This window comes from Struthio camelus, unplaced genomic scaffold (assembly GCF_040807025.1).
Source record: "Struthio camelus isolate bStrCam1 unplaced genomic scaffold, bStrCam1.hap1 HAP1_SCAFFOLD_251, whole genome shotgun sequence".
NCBI lineage: Eukaryota > Metazoa > Chordata > Aves > Struthioniformes > Struthionidae > Struthio > Struthio camelus.
Genome location: NW_027182581.1, coordinates 159 through 19678, shown reverse-complemented (window position 1 = coordinate 19678; position 19520 = coordinate 159). Strand labels below are relative to the sequence as shown.

The window sequence follows — 19520 nt, the reverse complement described above, 5'->3', positions numbered from 1 at the left end:
ATGGCCCTGCGACCACACACAGATCTCTAACTCTTCCTGCTTATTCCCCATGCTGCTCGCATTGGTATACAGGCATTTCAGAGAGCCAGTCAAGCATGCAAGCTTCCCAGGAGAGGTGCAAGAGGATCCTCCATAGCCATGTCCCATGCTGTCTCCCCTGGCTGCATGCACCCGCTGGAGGCATCCTGACTTGAATGGTGTTTTACTGACTCTCCTGCCACTATACCACTCCCTTCCCCCATCTTTCCTAGTTTAGAGCCCTCCTTACCAGGCTGGCCAACCTGTTGGAGAAGACACACGTGCCCCGCTTGGTAAGGTGGATCCCATCTTGCTCCATCAGCTGTTGATCTTCAAACAGGGTCCCATGGTCACAGAAACCAAAACCCTGCTGCCAACACCAGCGGCGCAGCCAGCTGTTAACTTGGAAAACTCGTCTCCTCCTCCTCCCATCCTTTCCCCTCACAGGCAAGATTGAGGAGAAAATGACCTGGGCTCCCAGACCCTTCACCACCATTCCCAGAGCTCTGAAATCCTGTCTGATGGCTTCCAGTTTGCCTTTTGTGTCATTAGCACCCACATGGAAGATCAGCAGAGGGTAGTAGTCTGATGCATGGACAAGCCTTGGCACTCTTTCCATGACATCTCTTCTTCGAGCCCCTGGCAGGCAGCAAACCTCTCTGGGCAAGAGGTCAGGTCGGCAGAGAGGTGCCTCTGTCCCCTGCAGCAGGCAGTCACCCACAACAATCACTCGCTGCTTCTTCCAGGGGTTCCTGCACGGCACAGGGTCTGCCAGGCCAGTTGCCTCCCTTGGAGCCATGCCCAGCTCCTCCTCAGCTTGGAGGGCACTAAACTTGTTCTTCAAGAGTGAATCTTGAGGAGGAGCAAGAGCCTTTCTCCTTCTACAAGAGGTCACCAGCTTCCAGCCCTCTTCAACAGTGTTATGATGCACCTTTACACATGGTGCTGAGCCCTCTGACAACTCCGCTGCAGTGGGGGCAGGGGACTCCCGGAGCTGCACAGTCTCCGAGAACGCCCTGTCAATCTCCCGCTCATCCTCTCGGATGCTACGCAGCCTACTAACCTCCTCCTGTAACTCCTTTATCTGGTGATGCAACTGGTCAACCACAGCACACCTCACACAGGAGAGCTGTCTGTCAGCCCAGGCCTCACGGAGAGGCCCCAGGCACTCCCTGCAGCCTGATACCTGCAGAGCTGCATCTGCTGTCTGAGGGTCTGTCTGGGTTGAGGCCTCTGACACAGCCAAGGCAGCACCTCCCACAGCCACTGGGGAACGTGCTCTGTGGTGTGTCATGACCATGCCCTGGGGAAGGACACACCACTGTGGAAAAATGGAGAGGTGCCTTCTTTGCCTTCTGACACCCTTCTGCAGAAACTGCTGCATCTGTTCGCCACCTCTGTTGGCTGTGCTCTGGGCCTGGCTCCTATATAGGCCTCTGCCTAGCAGTGACTCACAAGGGGGCTTGACCCACCCAATCAGGAGCCACCTGAAACAGAAGCCCCAACTTCCTCCAACCAGGGCAGCCCAGAGAGCTCCTTAGCAGCAGCCCCACCTAGCTAGAACTTCCCAGGAGAAGTGAAGTCCAGGTCCCCTGCAGGAGTCCTTACCCAGCTCTCCCTTCCTGCTAGCAGCAAGTATCGTCTAGTTCCTCGGGGGTCTCCAGAAAGTCTCCACAGCTTCCAATAAGGCCCACAAAAGGCCCAGGCAGAGCCCAGACACAGCTGTGCAAACTGATATGTCTGTTCGCCACCTCTGTTGGCTGCGGGTTGGCTCTAGGCTCCGAGAGCGCGTCGGGGCGGCCGGCGAGGCTCCGAGAGCGCGTCGGGGCGGCCGGCGAGGCTCCGAGAGCGCGTCGGGGCGGCCGGCGAGGCTCCGAGTGCCCGTCGGGGCGGCCGGCGGGGCTCCGAGTGCCCGTCGGGGCGGCCGGCGAGGCTCCGAGTGCCCGTCGGGGCGGCCGGCGGGGCTCCGAGTGCCCGTCGGGGCGGCCGGCGGGGCTCCGAGTGCCCGTCGGGGCGGCCGGCGAGGCTCCGAGTGCCCGTCGGGGCGGCCGGCGGGGATCCGAGTGCCCGTCGGGGCGGCCGGCGAGGCTCCGAGTGCCCGTCGGGGCGGCCGGCGAGGCTCCGAGTGCCCGTCGGGGCGGCCGGCGAGGCTCCGAGTGCGCATCGGGGCGGCCGGCGAGGCTCCGAGTGCGCGTCGGGGCGGCCGGCGAGGCTCCGAGTGCGCGTCGGGGCGGCCGGCGAGGCTCCGAGTGCGCGTCGGGGCGGCCGGCGAGGCTCCGAGTGCGCGTCGGGGCGGCCGGCGGGGCTCCGAGTGCGCGTCGGGGCGGCCGGCGGGGCTCCGAGTGCCCGTCGGGGCGGCCGGCGGGGCTCCGAGTGCCCGTCGGGGCGGCCGGCGGGGCTCCGAGTGCCCGTCGGGGCGGCCGGCGAGGCTCCGAGTGCCCGTCGGGGCGGCCGGCGGGGCTCCGAGTGCCCGTCGGGGCGGCCGGCGAGGCTCCGAGTGCCCGTCGGGGCGGCCGGCGGGGCTCCGAGTGCCCGTCGGGGCGGCCGGCGAGGCTCCGAGTGCCCGTCGGGGCGGCCGGCAGGGCTCCGAGTGCCCGTCGGGGCGGCCGGCGGGGCTCCGAGTGCCCGTCGGGGCGGCCGGCGGGGCTCCGAGTGCCCGTCGGGGCGGCCGGCGAGGCTCCGAGTGCCTTTTGGGGCGGCCGGCGCGGCTCCGAGTGCCTTGGCGTGGGGTGGAAGTATGGTTAGTGGAATTGGGGCACTGTGAATACGCTAACCCTGTGATTGAGACACGCTCACTCTGTGGTTGACCTAGAGTAACGCCAGCCACTTGGGCAAGAGCAAGTCGATAACACGCCTGAATGCGCCGCCTGGATCTGGATTGGAAGGTCACAGAGGAAGCGGAATGAGACAACCGATAGCTCGTGAACTGAGTGACCAGACCAATCGGGCTGATGGAAGATGCGCGTGGACAAGGGGACCTAACCCAATCCAAGCACTGGAAGTGGTGCGTGATAGCTCGGGGGAAATGAAAGATCACTAGGGGGAAAGCTTCGGGGGCTGCTATGCCGGCGCTATAATAAAGAGCATTAACTCATGTTGAATGACTCTGAACTTTCTTCTACTCCGGGGAGGCGACGCTGAATTTCCAACTGCGCTTGTCGGCCTCTGCGGGCCTGTGCGGGCCCCTGCCGGCCTCTGCGAGCTTGAGTGGGCCCTTGCCGAGCTCGTGGAGGCCCAGGTTGTCCTCTGCGGGCTTGTGCGGGCCCTGACGAGCTGAACGAGCTTGGAGGAGCCCTTGCCGAGGTCCTAGAGGCCCGGGATGGCGTCCACAGGGTTGTGCAGGCCTCCGCCGACCTCCGCGAGCTCGTGCAGGCCCTTGCCAAGCTGTACGGGCTTGGACGAGCCCTTGCCGAGCTTGTGGAGGTCCGCCACGGCCTCTGCGGGCTTGTGCGGGCCCTTGCCGAGCTGTACGGGCTTGGACGAGCCCTTGCCGAGCTTGTGGAGGTCCGCCACGGCCTCTGCGGGCTTGTGTGGGCCCTTGCTGAGCTGTACGGGCTTGGACGAGCCCTTGCCGAGCTTGTGGAGGTCCGCCACGGCCTCTGCGGGCTTGTGTGGGCCCTTGCCAGCCTCTGTGGGCTCATACGGGCCCTTGCCGAGCTTGTGGAGGTCCGCCACGGCCTCTGCGGGCTTGTGTGGGCCCTTGCCGGCCTCTGTGGGCTCATACGGGCCCTTGCCGAGCTTGTGGAGGCCCAGATCAGCCTCTATGGACTTTTGTGGGCCCCTGCCGGCCTCTGCAGGCTTGTGTGGGCCCTTGCCGAGCTCTACGGGTTTGGACGAGCCCTTGCTGAGCTTGTGGAGGCCCGGGGAGGCCTCTATGGACTTGTGCGGGCCCCTGCCGGCCTCTGCGGGCTTTTATGGGCCCTTGCTGCGCCCTGCGAGCTTGGACGAGCCCTTGTCAAGCTTGTAGAGGCCCGGGGAGGCCTCTGCGGGCTCGTGTGGGCCCTTGCTGAGCTGTACGGGCTTGGAGGAGCCCTTGCTGAGCTTGTGGAGGCCCAGGTCGGCCTCTGCAGGCTTGTGAGGGCTCCTGCCAGCCTCTGCGGGCTCATGTGGGCCCTTGCCAAGCTCTACGGGCTTGGAGGAGCCCTTGCCGAGCTCGTAGAGACCAGGGGTGTACTCTGCGGGCCTGTGTGGGGACCTGCTGGCCTCTGTCGGCTTGGACGAGCCCTTGCCGACCTCTGCGGGCTTGGACGAGCACTTGCCGAGCTCGCAGACGCCCCGGACGGCCTCTGCGGGCTTGTACAGGCCCTTGCCGAGCTCTACGGAGGTTGGCAAGGGTTCATCCAAGCCCGTAGAGCTCGGCAGGAGCCCGCACAAGCCCGCAGAGGCCGGCCTGAGTGTCTACGAGGTCGGTAAGGTCTCCTCCAAGCCTGCAGACCTCAGGGCCTTGCCTAGGTCATAGATACCTGTGGTGTCCTCTGCAGGCTTCTGTGGGCTATTGCTGACTTGTGTGGGCTCATGTAGGTCATAGCTGAGCTTGGACGAGCCCTTACTGAGCTCATAGAGGCCCGGTGGGGACTCTCGTGCGGGTCCCTGCCGAGCTCTACAAGCGGGTTGGAAGGAACCCCTGGAGATCCTCTAGTCCAGCCCCTCCTGCTCAAGTAGGATCACTGAGAGCATGGTGCCCAGGATGACCTGCAGACGGGTTTTGCATATCTGCAGGGAAGGAGACTCCACCACCCCTCTGGGCCACCTGCGCCGTGCTCCGGCACTCCGCCCCAGTGAAGACGTTTGTCCTCATGGTCAGATGGACCTGTCTGTGTTTCAGTTTGTGCCCGTCACCTCCTGCACTTGACTTCGTTGAACTTCAGGAGGTTCCTCTGTGCCCAACTCTCCAGCCAGTCCCGGTCCCGCTGAAGGCCAGCGTAGCCTTCTGGGGTGTCGGCCACCCCTCCCAGCTTGGGAGTATCACCAAACTCGCCCGTTCCGTCACCCAGGTCATCGATGACCACAACTCCCCGAGCGCTGCCATCCGGCCAGGTCTCCAGCCACGTCACGCTTCCTGAGCGTCCCTATGAGGATGGGACGGGAGATAGTGTCCAAAGCCTTGCTGAAGTCCGGGGAGACCTCACCCCCCACCCGCTCTGCCTTCCTCTCCCCAGCCAGTCACCCCATCCCAGAAGGCCAGCGGAGTGGCCAAGCGTGAGGTCCCCTTGGTGAAGCCATGCTGACCCTTCTTGTCCTCCTCGTGCTTCAGCGAGGAGCTCCGGGATGAGCTGCTCCATCACCTCGCCGGGACCCGAGGGGAGGTTGACGGGCCTGGAGTTGCCTCCCGCCGCCTCCTCCTGGTGCTGTCGGAAGCCTGGGGTGACCTTGGCGTCCTCCCAGGCACCGCCAGGACCGTTGCAAGAGGTCAGCGACGGTGGGGGGCCTGGCACCGAGGTCCCGCAGCGCCCATGGGTGCCTCCCGCCTGCGGGTGTCACGGTTTTTGGAGGCGGGAACCTCGAAGCCAGAGCTCCTCGGGTGAGGAGCCGCTCGGGTGAGGAGCTCCTTGGGTGAGGAGCCCTCAGGTGAGGCACCCTCAGGTGAGGAGCCACTCAGGTGAGCAGCTCCTTGGATGAGGAGCTCCTCGGGTGAGCAGCTCCTTGGGTGAGAAGCTCCTTGGGTGAGGAGCCCTTGGGTGAGGAGCCCTCGGGTGAGCAGCTCCTTGGGTGAGCAGCTCCTTGGGTGAGGAGCCCTCAGGTGAGCAGCTCCTTGGGTGAGCAGCTCCTTGGGTGAGGAGCCCTCGGGTGAGCAGCTCCTTGGGTGAGGAGCCCTCGGGTGAGCAGCTCCTTGGGTGAGCAGCTCCTTGGGTGAGGAGCCCTCGGGTGAGGAGCTCCTTGGGTGAGGAGCCCTCGGGTGAGCAGCTCCTTGGGTGAGGAGCCCTCGGGTGAGCAGCTCCTTGGGTGAGCAGCTCCTTGGGTGAGGAGCCCTCGGGTGAGGAGCTCCTTGGGTGAGGAGCCCTCGGGTGAGCAGCTCCTTGGGTGAGGAGCCCTCGGGTGAGCAGCTCCTTGGGTGAGCAGCTCCTTGGGTGAGGAGCCCTCGGGTGAGGAGCTCCTTGGGTGAGGAGCCCTCGGGTGAGCAGCCCTCAGGTGAGGAGCCCCTCGGGTCCCACCCCCCCCGGCACCCTTTGACCTCTAGGAACCCCCAGACCCCCCCCAGTCCCTCCCAGTCCCTCCCAGTCCCTCCCAGTGCTGACCCGCCCCCTTCTCACTCTCATCCCTGTGCTGCCCAGTACAGGCTCCCAGTATAGCCCAGTTTACAGGCACACCCCCCCACCACCACATTCCTGGGTGGAAAAACTCTCTTTTTGGGCAAAAAAGGCGCCCTCGCCCCCGTGGCAACGTGGCGGGCGGCAGCCAATGGGCGGGCGGGTGGTCCCCTCCCCCACGTGGGCGCCGCGGCTCCCCATTGGCTGGGCGGTGGTGGGGGGCGGGGCCTGCGGCAGAGACCCCCCCCCCCCAACCCCGCACTCGGGTGAGCAGCGCAGGACAGCGAGGAGGTGTGGGGGGGACTGGGGAGACTGGGGGGACTGGGGAGACTGGGGAGACTGGGGGGACTGGGGGAACTGGGGGAACTGGGGGGACTGGGGAGACTGGGGGAACTGGGGAGACTGGGGAGACTGGGGGGACTGGGGGGACTGGGGGAACTGGGGGAACTGGGGGAACTGGGGAGACTGGGGGGAACTGGGGGGACTGGGGGAACTGGGGAGACTGGGGGGACTGGGGAGACTGGGGGGACTGGGGAGACTGGGGAGACTGGGGGAACTGGGGGAACTGGGGAGACTGGGGGGAACTGGGGGGACTGGGGAGACTGGGGGGAACTGGGGAGACTGGGGGGACTGGGGGAACTGGGGGAACTGGGGAGACTGGGAGGACTGGGGGAACTGGGGGAACTGGGGGAACTGGGGAGACTGGGGGGACTGGGAGGAACTGGGGAGACTGGGAGAACTGGGGGAACTGGGGAGACTGGGGGGACTGGGGGGAACTGGGGGGACTGGGGGGACTGGGGGAACTGGGGGGAGTGGGGGAACTGGGGAGACTGGGGGGACTGGGGGGACTGGGGGAACTGGGGAGACTGGGGGGACTGGGGGGAACTGGGGAGACTGGGGGAACTGGGGGGACTGGGGGGAACTGGGAGGACTGGGGAAACTGGGGAGACTGGGGGGAGTGGGGGGCTGGGGGGAACTGGGGAGACTGGGGGGACTGGGGAGACTGGGGGGAGTGGGGGGACTGGGGAGACTTGGGGGGAACTGGGGGAACTGGGGGCCTGGGAGGGACTGGGGGGGCTGGGGAGACTGGGGGGAACTGGGGGGGACTGGGGAGAGTGGGGGAACTGGGGGGAACTGGGGGGACTGGTGGGACTGGGGAGAACTGGGGGGAGTGCGGAGACTGGGGGGAACTGGGGGAACTGGGACTGGGGGGACTTGAGGGAACTGGGGGAACTGGAGGGACTGAGACTGGGGGGATGTGGGGACTGGGGGAACTGGGACTGGGGGGGACTAGGTGGACTGGGACTGGGAGGACTGGGAGAACTGGGGAGACTGGGGGGACCAGGGGGGACTGGGAGGACTGGGATTGGGGGGGATCCTGGGGGTGGAAGTAGGGGAACTGGGAAGACTGGGGGACACTGGGGTGGGACTGGGGGGGACTGGGGGGGACTGGGAGGAGTGGGACTGTGGGGGACTGGGGGGACTGGGGCAACTGAGAGTCATCTGAGCAGCAACTGGGGCATCTGGGGGGGCAACTGGGGGCGTCTGGGGGCCACTTAGGGCCGTTTGGGGGCGGTTTGGGGCCGTTTAGGGGCATTTTGGGGGTGATTTGGGGGCGATTGGGGAGGTTTGGGGCCGTTTGGGGCAATTTAGGGGCATTTTGGGGGTGACTGGGGGCATTTGGGGGCAGTTTGGGGCGATTTGGGGGCGTTTGGGGAGGTTGGGGGGCAGTTTGGGGCCGTTTAGAGGCATTTGGGGGCGTTTAGGGGCCATTTAGGGGCATTTTGGGGGCGATTTGGGGGCATTTGGGGCAATTTGAGGGCATTTTGGGGCGAATGGGGCCATTTAGGGACATTTTGGAGCCATTTAGGGGCATTTGGGGGGCATTTGGGGCCGTTTAGGGGCATTTTGGGTGCTGATTTGGGGGCATTTGGGGGGCATTTGGGGCTGTTTGGGGCCATTTAGGGGCATTTTGGGGCCATTTAGGGGCATTTGGGAGGCGATTTGGGGCTATTTAGGGGCATTTGGGGGCTGTTTAGGGGCATTCGGGGGGCATTTGGGGGCTGATTTGGGGTTATTTAGGGGCATTTGGGGGGCGATTTGGGGCCATTTAGGGGCATTTTGGGGCCATTTAGAGCCATTTGGGGGGCGATTTGGGGACATTTGGGGGCCGTTTAGGGGCATTTTGGGGCCATTAGGGGCATTTGGGGGCTGATTTGGGGGCATTTTGGGGGCATTTGGGGCTGTTTGGGGCCATTTAGGGGCATTTAGGGGACGATTTGGGGCCATTTGGGGGCATTTGGGGGCTGTTTAGGGGCATTTGGGGGCCGTTTAGGGGCATTTCGGGGGTGATTTGGGGCCGTTTAGGGGCATTTGGGGGGCGATTTGGGGGCATTTGGGGGCATTTTGGGGCCGTTTAGGGCGATTTGGGGGCATTCGGGGGCATTTTGGAGGGTACCGGGGGGGGGGAGTGGGGGGCACCCGGCTGCCCGGTGACCCCCCCCCGCCCCCCCCCAGCATGGCCGGGGGCGGCTGGTGGTGGCTGGCGGCGCTGTGGCTGGCGGGGGCCGAGCGGCCGGGACCCCGGCGGCCCCCCGAGCCCGACCCCGAGCGGGAGCACGCCCGCACCGGCTTCGCCCACGACCACGAGGCCTTCCTGGGCCCCGAGCAGGCGCGCGCCTTCGAGCAGCTGCCCCCCGCCGAGAGCCGCCGCCGCCTCGGGTAGGACCCCCCCCCGCCCCCCCCGCTGAGGGGCCCAGGCGTCCGGGCAACCCACCTCCCTCCCTGTCCCGGGGCCCAGGCGTCCGGGGAACTCACCCCACTGAGGGGCCCAGGCGTCCGGGCAACCCACCTCCCTCCCTGTCCCGGGGCCCAGGCGTCCGGGGAACTCACCCCACTGAGGGGCCCAGGCGTCCGGGCAACCCACCTCCCTCCTGCCCCGGGGCCCAGGCGTCCGGGGAACTCACCCCACTGAGGGGCCCAGGCGTCCGGGCAACCCACCTCCCTCCCTGTCCCGGGGCCCAGGCGTCCGGGGAACTCACCCCACTGAGGGGCCCAGGCGTCCGGGCAACACACCCCACTGAAGGGCCCAGGCGTCCGGGCAACACACCCCCCCGGCCCGGGGCCCAGGCATCCGGGCAATGCACCCCCTGTCCTGGGGCCCAGGTGTCCGGGCAACCCAACTCCCTCCCTGTCCCGGGGCCCAGGCATCAGGGGAACTCACCCCACTGAGGGGCCCAGGCGTCCGGGCAACCCACCTCCCTCCTGTCCCGGGGCCCAGGCGTCCGGGCAACCCACCTCCCTCCTGTCTCGGGGCCCAGGCGTCCGGGGAACTCACCCCACTGAGGGGCCCAGGCGTCCAGGCAACCCACCTCCCTCCCTGTCCCGGGGCCCAGGCGTCCGGGGAACTCACCCCGCTGAGGGGCCCAGGCGTCCGGGCAACCCACCTCCCTCCCTGTCCCGGGGCCCAGGCGTCCGGGGAACTCACCCCGCTGAGGGGCCCAGGCGTCCGGGCAACCCACCTCCCTCCTGCCCCGGGGCCCAGGCGTCCGGGGAACTCACCCCGCTGAGGGGCCCAGGCGTCCGGGCAACCCACCTCCCTCCCTGTCCCGGGGCCCAGGCGTCCGGGGAACTCACCCCGCTGAGGGGCCCAGGCGTCCGGGCAACCCACCTCCCTCCCTGTCCCGGGGCCCAGGCGTCCGGGGAACTCACCCCACTGAGGGGCCCAGGCGTCCGGGCAACCCACCTCCCTCCCTGTCCCGGGGCCCAGGCGTCCGGGGAACTCACCCCGCTGAGGGGCCCAGGCGTCCGGGCAACACACCCCACTGAAGGGCCCAGGCGTCCGGGCAACACACCCCCCCGGCCCGGGGCCCAGGCATCCGGGCAATGCACCCCCTGTCCTGGGGCCCAGGCGTCCGGGCAACCCACCTCCCTCCCTGTCCCGGGGCCCAGGCGTCCGGGGAACTCACCCCACTGAGGGGCCCAGGCGTCCGGGCAACCCACCTCCCTCCCTGTCCCGGGGCCCAGGCGTCCGGGGAACTCACCCCACTGAGGGGCCCAGGCGTCCGGGCAACCCACCTCCCTCCCTGTCCCCGGGGCCCAGGCGTCCGGGCAACTCACCCCACTGAGGGGCCCAGGCGTCCGGGCAACCCACCTCCCTCCCTGTCCCCGGGGCCCAGGCGTCCGGGGAACTCACCCCACTGAGGGGCCCAGGCGTCCGGGCAACCCACCTCCCTCCCTGTCCCGGGGCCCAGGCGTCCGGGCAACTCACCCCACTGAGGGGCCCAGGCGTCCGGGCAACCCACCTCCCTCCCTGTCCCGGGGCCCAGGCGTCCGGGGAACTCACCCCACTGAGGGGCCCAGGCGTCCGGGCAACCCACCTCCCTCCCTGTCCCCGGGGCCCAGGCGTCCGGGCAACTCACCCCACTGAGGGGCCCAGGCGTCCGGGCAACCCACCTCCCTCCCTGTCCCCGGGGCCCAGGCGTCCGGGGAACTCACCCCACTGAGGGGCCCAGGCGTCCGGGCAACCCACCTCCCTCCCTGTCCCGGGGCCCAGGCGTCCGGGCAACTCACCCCACTGAGGGGCCCAGGCGTCCGGGCAACCCACCTCCCTCCCTGTCCCGGGGCCCAGGCGTCCGGGGAACTCACCCCACTGAGGGGCCCAGGCGTCCGGGCAACCCACCTCCCTCCTGCCCCGGGGCCCAGGCGTCCGGGGAACTCACCCCACTGAGGGGCCCAGGCGTCCGGGCAACCCACCTCCCTCCCTGTCCCGGGGCCCAGGCGTCCGGGGAACTCACCCCACTGAGGGGCCCAGGCGTCCGGGCAACACACCCCACTGAAGGGCCCAGGCGTCCGGGCAACACACCCCCCCGGCCCGGGGCCCAGGCATCCGGGCAATGCACCCCCTGTCCTGGGGCCCAGGTGTCCGGGCAACCCAACTCCCTCCCTGTCCCGGGGCCCAGGCATCAGGGGAACTCACCCCACTGAGGGGCCCAGGCGTCCGGGCAACCCACCTCCCTCCTGTCCCGGGGCCCAGGCGTCCGGGCAACCCACCTCCCTCCTGTCTCGGGGCCCAGGCGTCCGGGGAACTCACCCCACTGAGGGGCCCAGGCGTCCAGGCAACCCACCTCCCTCCCTGTCCCGGGGCCCAGGCGTCCGGGGAACTCACCCCGCTGAGGGGCCCAGGCGTCCGGGCAACCCACCTCCCTCCCTGTCCCGGGGCCCAGGCGTCCGGGGAACTCACCCCGCTGAGGGGCCCAGGCGTCCGGGCAACCCACCTCCCTCCTGCCCCGGGGCCCAGGCGTCCGGGGAACTCACCCCGCTGAGGGGCCCAGGCGTCCGGGCAACCCACCTCCCTCCCTGTCCCGGGGCCCAGGCGTCCGGGGAACTCACCCCGCTGAGGGGCCCAGGCGTCCGGGCAACCCACCTCCCTCCCTGTCCCGGGGCCCAGGCGTCCGGGGAACTCACCCCACTGAGGGGCCCAGGCGTCCGGGCAACCCACCTCCCTCCCTGTCCCGGGGCCCAGGCGTCCGGGGAACTCACCCCGCTGAGGGGCCCAGGCGTCCGGGCAACACACCCCACTGAAGGGCCCAGGCGTCCGGGCAACACACCCCCCCGGCCCGGGGCCCAGGCATCCGGGCAATGCACCCCCTGTCCTGGGGCCCAGGCGTCCGGGCAACCCACCTCCCTCCCTGTCCCGGGGCCCAGGCGTCCGGGGAACTCACCCCACTGAGGGGCCCAGGCGTCCGGGCAACCCACCTCCCTCCCTGTCCCGGGGCCCAGGCGTCCGGGGAACTCACCCCACTGAGGGGCCCAGGCGTCCGGGCAACCCACCTCCCTCCCTGTCCCCGGGGCCCAGGCGTCCGGGCAACTCACCCCACTGAGGGGCCCAGGCGTCCGGGCAACCCACCTCCCTCCCTGTCCCCGGGGCCCAGGCGTCCGGGGAACTCACCCCACTGAGGGGCCCAGGCGTCCGGGCAACCCACCTCCCTCCCTGTCCCGGGGCCCAGGCGTCCGGGCAACTCACCCCACTGAGGGGCCCAGGCGTCCGGGCAACCCACCTCCCTCCCTGTCCCGGGGCCCAGGCGTCCGGGGAACTCACCCCACTGAGGGGCCCAGGCGTCCGGGCAACCCACCTCCCTCCCTGTCCCCGGGGCCCAGGCGTCCGGGCAACTCACCCCACTGAGGGGCCCAGGCGTCCGGGCAACCCACCTCCCTCCCTGTCCCCGGGGCCCAGGCGTCCGGGGAACTCACCCCACTGAGGGGCCCAGGCGTCCGGGCAACCCACCTCCCTCCCTGTCCCGGGGCCCAGGCGTCCGGGCAACTCACCCCACTGAGGGGCCCAGGCGTCCGGGCAACCCACCTCCCTCCCTGTCCCGGGGCCCAGGCGTCCGGGGAACTCACCCCACTGAGGGGCCCAGGCGTCCGGGCAACCCACCTCCCTCCTGCCCCGGGGCCCAGGCGTCCGGGGAACTCACCCCACTGAGGGGCCCAGGCGTCCGGGCAACCCACCTCCCTCCCTGTCCCGGGGCCCAGGCGTCCGGGGAACTCACCCCACTGAGGGGCCCAGGCGTCCGGGCAACACACCCCACTGAAGGGCCCAGGCGTCCGGGCAACACACCCCCCCGGCCCGGGGCCCAGGCATCCGGGCAATGCACCCCCTGTCCTGGGGCCCAGGTGTCCGGGCAACCCAACTCCCTCCCTGTCCCGGGGCCCAGGCATCAGGGGAACTCACCCCACTGAGGGGCCCAGGCGTCCGGGCAACCCACCTCCCTCCTGTCCCGGGGCCCAGGCGTCCGGGCAACCCACCTCCCTCCTGTCTCGGGGCCCAGGCGTCCGGGGAACTCACCCCACTGAGGGGCCCAGGCGTCCAGGCAACCCACCTCCCTCCCTGTCCCGGGGCCCAGGCGTCCGGGGAACTCACCCCGCTGAGGGGCCCAGGCGTCCGGGCAACCCACCTCCCTCCCTGTCCCGGGGCCCAGGCGTCCGGGGAACTCACCCCGCTGAGGGGCCCAGGCGTCCGGGCAACCCACCTCCCTCCCTGTCCCGGGGCCCAGGCGTCCGGGGAACTCACCCCGCTGAGGGGCCCAGGCGTCCGGGCAACCCACCTCCCTCCCTGTCCCGGGGCCCAGGCGTCCGGGGAACTCACCCCACTGAGGGGCCCAGGCGTCCGGGCAACCCACCTCCTCCCTGTCCCGGGGCCCAGGCATCCGGGAACTCACCCCACTGAGGGGCCCAGGCGTCCGGGCAACCCACCTCCCTCCCTGTCCCGGGGCCCAGGCGTCGGGGAACTCACCCGCTGAGGGGCCCAGGCGTCCGGGCAACCCACCTCCCTCCTGTCCCGGGGCCCAGGCGTCCGGGGAACTCACCCCACTGAGGGGCCCAGGCGTCCGGGCAACCCACCTCCTCCTGTCCCGGGGCCCAGGCGTCCGGGCAACTCACCCCACTGAGGGGCCCAGGCGTCCGGGCAACCCACCTCCCTCCCTGTCCCGGGGCCCAGGCGTCCGGGGAACTCACCCCGCTGAGGGGCCCAGGCGTCCGGGCAACCCACCTCCCTCCTGTCCCGGGGCCCAGGCGTCCGGGGAACTCACCCCGCTGAGGGGCCCAGGCGTCCGGGCAACTCACCCCCCTGTCCCGGGGCCCAGGCGTCCCGGTGGGACCATGATGTCGGGCTGCCTGTGTCCCTCCATGTCCCTCCATGTCTCCAATGTCCCCCCATGTCCCCCCATGTCCCCATGTCCCTACATCCCCCACGCCCCCACCTCCCCGTGTCCCCCCCGTGTCCCCATGTCCCCCCGTGTCTCCCCCATGTCCCCCCATGTCCCCACACACCCCCCACACCCCCCGTGTCCCCCCCGTTTCCGTGTCCCCCCAATGTCCCCCCCTTGCCCCCGTGTCTCCCCCTTGCCCCCCACGCCCCCCACGGCCCCCATGTCCCCCCATGTCCCTCCATGTCCCCATGTCCCCCCACCCCCCAACCCCCCCGTGTCCCCCCTTTGTCCGTGTCCCCTCCATGTCCCCCCACGCCCCCCCACACCACCCATGTCCCCCCGTGTCTGTGTCCCCCTCGTGCCCCCGTGTCCCCCCGTGTCTGTGTCCCCCCCGTGTGCCCCCACACCCCCGTGCCCCCCGTGCCCCCCGTGCCGTGTCCCCCCGTGTCGCCCCATGTCTGTGTCTCCCCCGTGTCCCCCCGTGTCTGTGTCCCCCCCACCCCCCCGTGTCCTCCGTGTCCGTGTCCCCCCCATATCCCCTCCCCCCGCGTCCCCTCCATGTCTCCCCCACGCCCCCCCACACCACCCATGTCCCCCCCGTGTCTGTGTCCCCCTCGTGCCCCCCGTGTCCCCCGTGTCTGTGTCCCCCCGTGTCCCCCGTGTCTGTGTCCCCCCCGCACCGCCCGTGTCCTCCGTGTCCCATGTCTGTGTCCCCCCCGTGCCCATGTCCCTCCGTGTCTGTGTCCCCCCCGTGTCCCCCTCGTGCCCCCACGCCCCCTGTGTCCCCCGTCCCCCCCGTCCCCCCTGTGTCCCCTCCCGTCCCCCCCGTCCCCCCATGTCCCCCTGTGTCCGTGCCCCCCCCGTGTCCCCCCCGTCCCCCCCGTGTCCCCCCGTGTCCGTCCCCCCCCGTGTCCGTCCCCCCCCGTGTCCGTCCCCCCCCGTGTCCGTGTCCCCCCCGGCCCGCAGGCTGCTGGCGGGGCTCATGGACGCCGACGGCGACGGGTTGGTGTCGGGGCCGAGCTGGGCGCCTGGCTGGGCCGGCGGCGGCGGCGGGCGATGGCCGAGAGCCTGGCCGGGGCCCGGGCCCGCTACGGCGGCGGCGGCGGCGGCGATGGCGGCCTGGGCTGGCGCGAGTACCGGCGGCGGGCCTACGGCCTCGGTGGGGCCGGGGGCACGGGGGGGACGGGGGGGACATGGGGGGGGGACACGGGGGGGGGACACGGGGGGGGACACGGGGGGGACGGGGGACGGGGGGGACACGGGGGGACGGGGGGCACGGGGGGACGGGGGGGACAGGGGGGGACGGGGGGACACGGGGGGGACACGGGGGACGGGGGGGGACACGGGGGGACGGGGGCACGGGGGGACGGGGGGGGACAGGGGGGGACGGGGGGGGACACGGGGGGGGACACGGGGGGGACATGGGGGACACGGGGGACATGGGGGACAGGGGGGACGGGGGGACGGGGGGACATGGAGGGAACACGGGGGACACTGGGGGGACAGGGACGCCTGGGCCCCACGGGGGGTTGGGGGGGACACGGGGGGACACGGGGGGACAGGGGGACGGGGGGGATGGGAGGGACATGGGGGGGACGGGGGGGACACGGGGGGGACGGGGGGACACGGGGGGGACAGGGGGGGACACAGGGGACAGGGGACGGGGGGACACGGGGGGACACGGGGGGGCACGGGGGACAGGGGGGGACGGGGGACATGGGGGCACGGGGGGGACACGGGGGACACGGGGGGACGGGGGGACACGGGGGGGACAGGGGGGGACACAGGGACAGGGGGACGGGGGGACACGGGGGGACACGGGGGGGACACGGGGGGACACTGGGGGACACTGGGGGGACAGGGACGCCTGGCCCACAGGGGGTCGGGGGGGGGCACCGGGGACACCGGGGCCCCACTCGGGGGGGTCGGGGACACTGGGGACGCCTGGGCCCCGCTCGGCTCGGGGGGGGGGACACCGGGGGGACACCGGGGCCCCACACAAGATGGCGGCTCGGACGCCTGGGCCCCCTTCGCTGGTCGGGGCGGGGGGGGTGCTCTCTCCCGGACGCCTGGGCCCCCCCAGTAACCTCCCCCCCCCCCAGACGATGACTTCGGGGACACGGGGGACCCCGAGCGCTACCGGCGCCTGGTGGCCCGGGACGAGCGGCGCTTCCGGGCGGCCGACGGCGACGGCGACGGGCGGCTGGCGGGCGACGAGCTCGCCGCCTTCCTGCACCCCGAGGACTTCGAGAGCATGAGGGCCGTCGTGGCGGCGGTGAGCCGGACGCCTGGGCCCCGGCGGGCGGGGGGCGGGGCGGGGCGGGGGGGTGCTGCCGCCGCCGCCCGGACGCCTGGGCCCGCGGGCGGCCGCGTCACCGCCGTGTCCCCCCCGGCCCAAATGACGCAGGAGACCATCGAGGACATGGACAAGGACGGCGACGGTTACGTCCAGGTGGAGGAGTATATCGGTGAGGCCGGACGCCTGGGCCCCCTTCCCTGCCCCGCCCGGACGCCTGGGCCCCCTTCCCTGCCCCGCCCGGACGCCTGGCCCCCTTCCCCGCCCCACCCGGACACCTGGGCCCCACCGCGGCGTGCCCGACCCGGACGCCTGGGCCCCCTTCCCCGCCCCGCCCGGACACCTGGGCCCCCTTCCCTGCCCCACCCGGACACCTGGGCCCCCTTCCCCACCCGACCCGGACGCCCTGGGCCCCCTTCCCTGCCCCGCCCGGACGCCTGGGCCCCCTTCCCTGCCCCACCCGGACACCTGGGCCCCACCGCGGCGTGCCCGACCTGGACGCCTGGGCCCCGTTCCCCGCCCCGCCCGGACGCCTGGGCCCCCTTCCCTGCCCCACCCGGACGTCTGGGCCCCACCGCGGCGTGCCCGACCCGGACACCTGGGCCCCCTTCCCCGCCCCGCCCGGACGCCTGGGCCCCCTTCCCTGCCCCACCCGGACGCCTGGGCCCCCTTCCCTGCCCCACCCGGACGTCTGGGCCCCACCGCGGCGTGCCCGACCCGGACACCTGGGCCCCCTTCCCTGCCCCGCCCGGACGCCTGGGCCCCCTTCCCTGCCCCACCCGGACACCTGGGCCCCATTCCCCACCCGACCCGGACGTCTGGGCCCCACCGTGGCGTGCCCGACCCGGACGCCTGGGCCCCCTTCCCCGCCCCACCCGGACACCTGGGCCCCACCGCGGCGTGCCCGACCCGGACGCCTGGGCCCCATTCCCCACCCCACCCGGACGCCTGGGCCCCCTTCCCCGCCCCGCCCGGACACCTGGGCCCCACCGCGGCGTGCCCGACCCGGACGCCTGGGCCCCGTTCCCCACCCCACCCGGACGCCTGGGCCCCCTTCCCCGCCCCGCCCGGACACCTGGGCCCCACCGCGGCGTGCCCGACCCGGACGCCTGGGCCCCGTTCCCCACCCCACCCGGACGCCTGGGCCCCCTTCCCCGCCCCGCCCGGACACCTGGCCCCACCGCAGTGTGCCCGACCCGGACGCCTGGGCCCCGTTCCCCACCCAACCCGGACGCCTGGGCCCCCTTCCCTGCCCCACCCGGACACCTGGGCCCCACCGCGGCGTGCCCGACCCGGACGCCTGGGCCCCGTTCCCCACCCGACCCGGACGCCTGGGCCCCCTTCCCCGCCCCACCCGGACGCCTGGCCCCTTTCCCTGCCCCACCCAGACACCTGGGCCCCACCGCAGCGAGCCCGACCCGGACGCCTGGGCCCCGTTCCCCACCTGACCCAGACGCCTGGGACCCCTTCCCTGCCCCACCCGGACGCCTGGGCCCCCTTCCCCACCCGGACGCCTGGGCCCCCTTCCCTGCCCCACCCGGACACCTGGGCCCCATTCCCCACCCCACCCGGACGTCTGGGCCCCACTGCGGCGTGCCCGACCCGGACGCCTGGGCCCCATTTCCCCCGCCCCACCCGGACGCCTGGGCCCCCTTCCCCGCCCCACCCGGACACCTGGGCCCCATTCCCCACCCAACCCGGACGCCTGGGCCCTCTTCCCTGCCCCGCCCGGACACCTGGGTCCCCCTGCCATGGCGCACCCGACCCGGACGCCTGGGCCCCGTTCTCCACCCGACCCGGACGCCTGGGCCCCCTTCCCTGCCCCACCCGGACGCCTGGGCCCCCTTCCCCACCCCACCCGGATGCCTGGGCCCCCTGGCACAACTGACCCGGACGCCTGGGCCCCTCACCCACCCCACCCGGACGCCTGGGCCCCCTTCCCCACCCCACCTGGACGCCTGGGCCCCCTGGCACAACTGACCCGGACACCTGGGCCCCCTCCCCCGCCCCACCCGGACGCCTGGGCCCCCTCCCCCACCCCACCCGGACGCCTGGGCCCCCTGGCACAACTGACCTGGACGCCTGGGCCCCCTCACCCACCCCACCCGGACGCCTGGGCCCCCTGGCACGCCCCACCCGGACGCCTGGGCCCCCTCACCCACCCCACCCGGACGCCTGGGCCCCTCCCCCACCCCACCCAGACACCTGGGCCCCCTCCCCCACCCCGCCCGGACGCCTGGGCCCCCGGCGCTCCTGACCCGGCGGCGGGGGCCGGCAGCCGACATGTACGCGGCGGAGCCGGGGCGCCGGAGCCCGAGTGGGTGCGGACGGAGCGGGAGCAGTTCGGCCGCTTCCGCGACCTGGACGGCGACGGGCGCCTGGACGAGGCCGAAGTCGCCCACTGGCTGCGGCCGCCGGCCGCCGACCCGGCCGCCGTGGAGGCCGAGCACCTGCTGCACCACTCCGACATCGACAAGGTGCGCCCGGACGCCTGGGCCCCTCGGCAGGGGCTTGGGGGGGCAGGTCTGCGCAGGGGCGCCCGGACGCCTGGGCCCCTCGGCAGGGGCTTGGGGGGGGGCAGGTCTGTGCAGGGGCGCCCGGACGCCTGGGCCCCTAAAGGCAGCAGGAGCGGGTCCACGCAGGGGTGCCCGGACGCCTGGGCCCCTCAGGAGGGGTTGGGGGGGCAGGTCTGTGCAGGGGCGCCCGGACGCCTGGGCCCCTCAGGGTGGTGGGAGGGGTCCACACACGGGTGCCCGGACGCCTGGGCCCCTCAGGAGGGGTTGGGGGGGGCAGGTCTGTGCAGGGGCGCCCGGACGCCTGGGTCCCCTCGGGAGGGGTTTGGGGGGGGGGGTCTGCGCAGCAGCGCCCGGACACCTGGGCCCCTAAAGGCAGCAGGAGGGGTCCACGCAGGGGCACCCGGACGCCTGGGCCCCTCAGGAGGGGTTGGGGGGGGGCAGGTCTGTGCAGGGGCGCCCGGACGCCTGGGCCCCTCAGGGTGGTGGGAGGGGTCCACACACGGGTGCCCGGACGCCTGGGCCCCTCAGGAGGGGTTGGGGGGGGCAGGTCTGCGCAGGGGCGCCCGGACGCCTGGGCCCCTCGGGGGGCGGGTCTGCGCAGCAGCGCCCGGACACCTGGGCCCCTAAAGGCAGCAGGAGGAGGTCCATGCAGGGGTGCCCGGACGCCTGGGCCCCTCAGGAGGGGTTGGGGGGGGCAGGTCTGCGCAGGGGCGCCCGGACGCCTGGGTCCCTC

General features: G+C 72.0%; 1 protein-coding gene across 1 annotated transcript; it reads left to right on the top strand.

The window, feature by feature from the left end:
- Positions 1-8855: 8855 nt before the first annotated feature.
- On the top strand, positions 8856-18748 carry LOC138064928 (reticulocalbin-3-like; the record flags this gene model as incomplete). Its single annotated transcript, XM_068929176.1, is given in 6 exon segments — positions 8856-8987; positions 14942-15134; positions 16078-16250; positions 16383-16443; positions 18550-18567; positions 18570-18748. Coding segments are annotated over 5 exon segments (534 nt in total), but the record flags the coding sequence as incomplete, so codon positions are not given.
- Between the last annotated feature and the right edge of the window lie 772 nt (positions 18749-19520).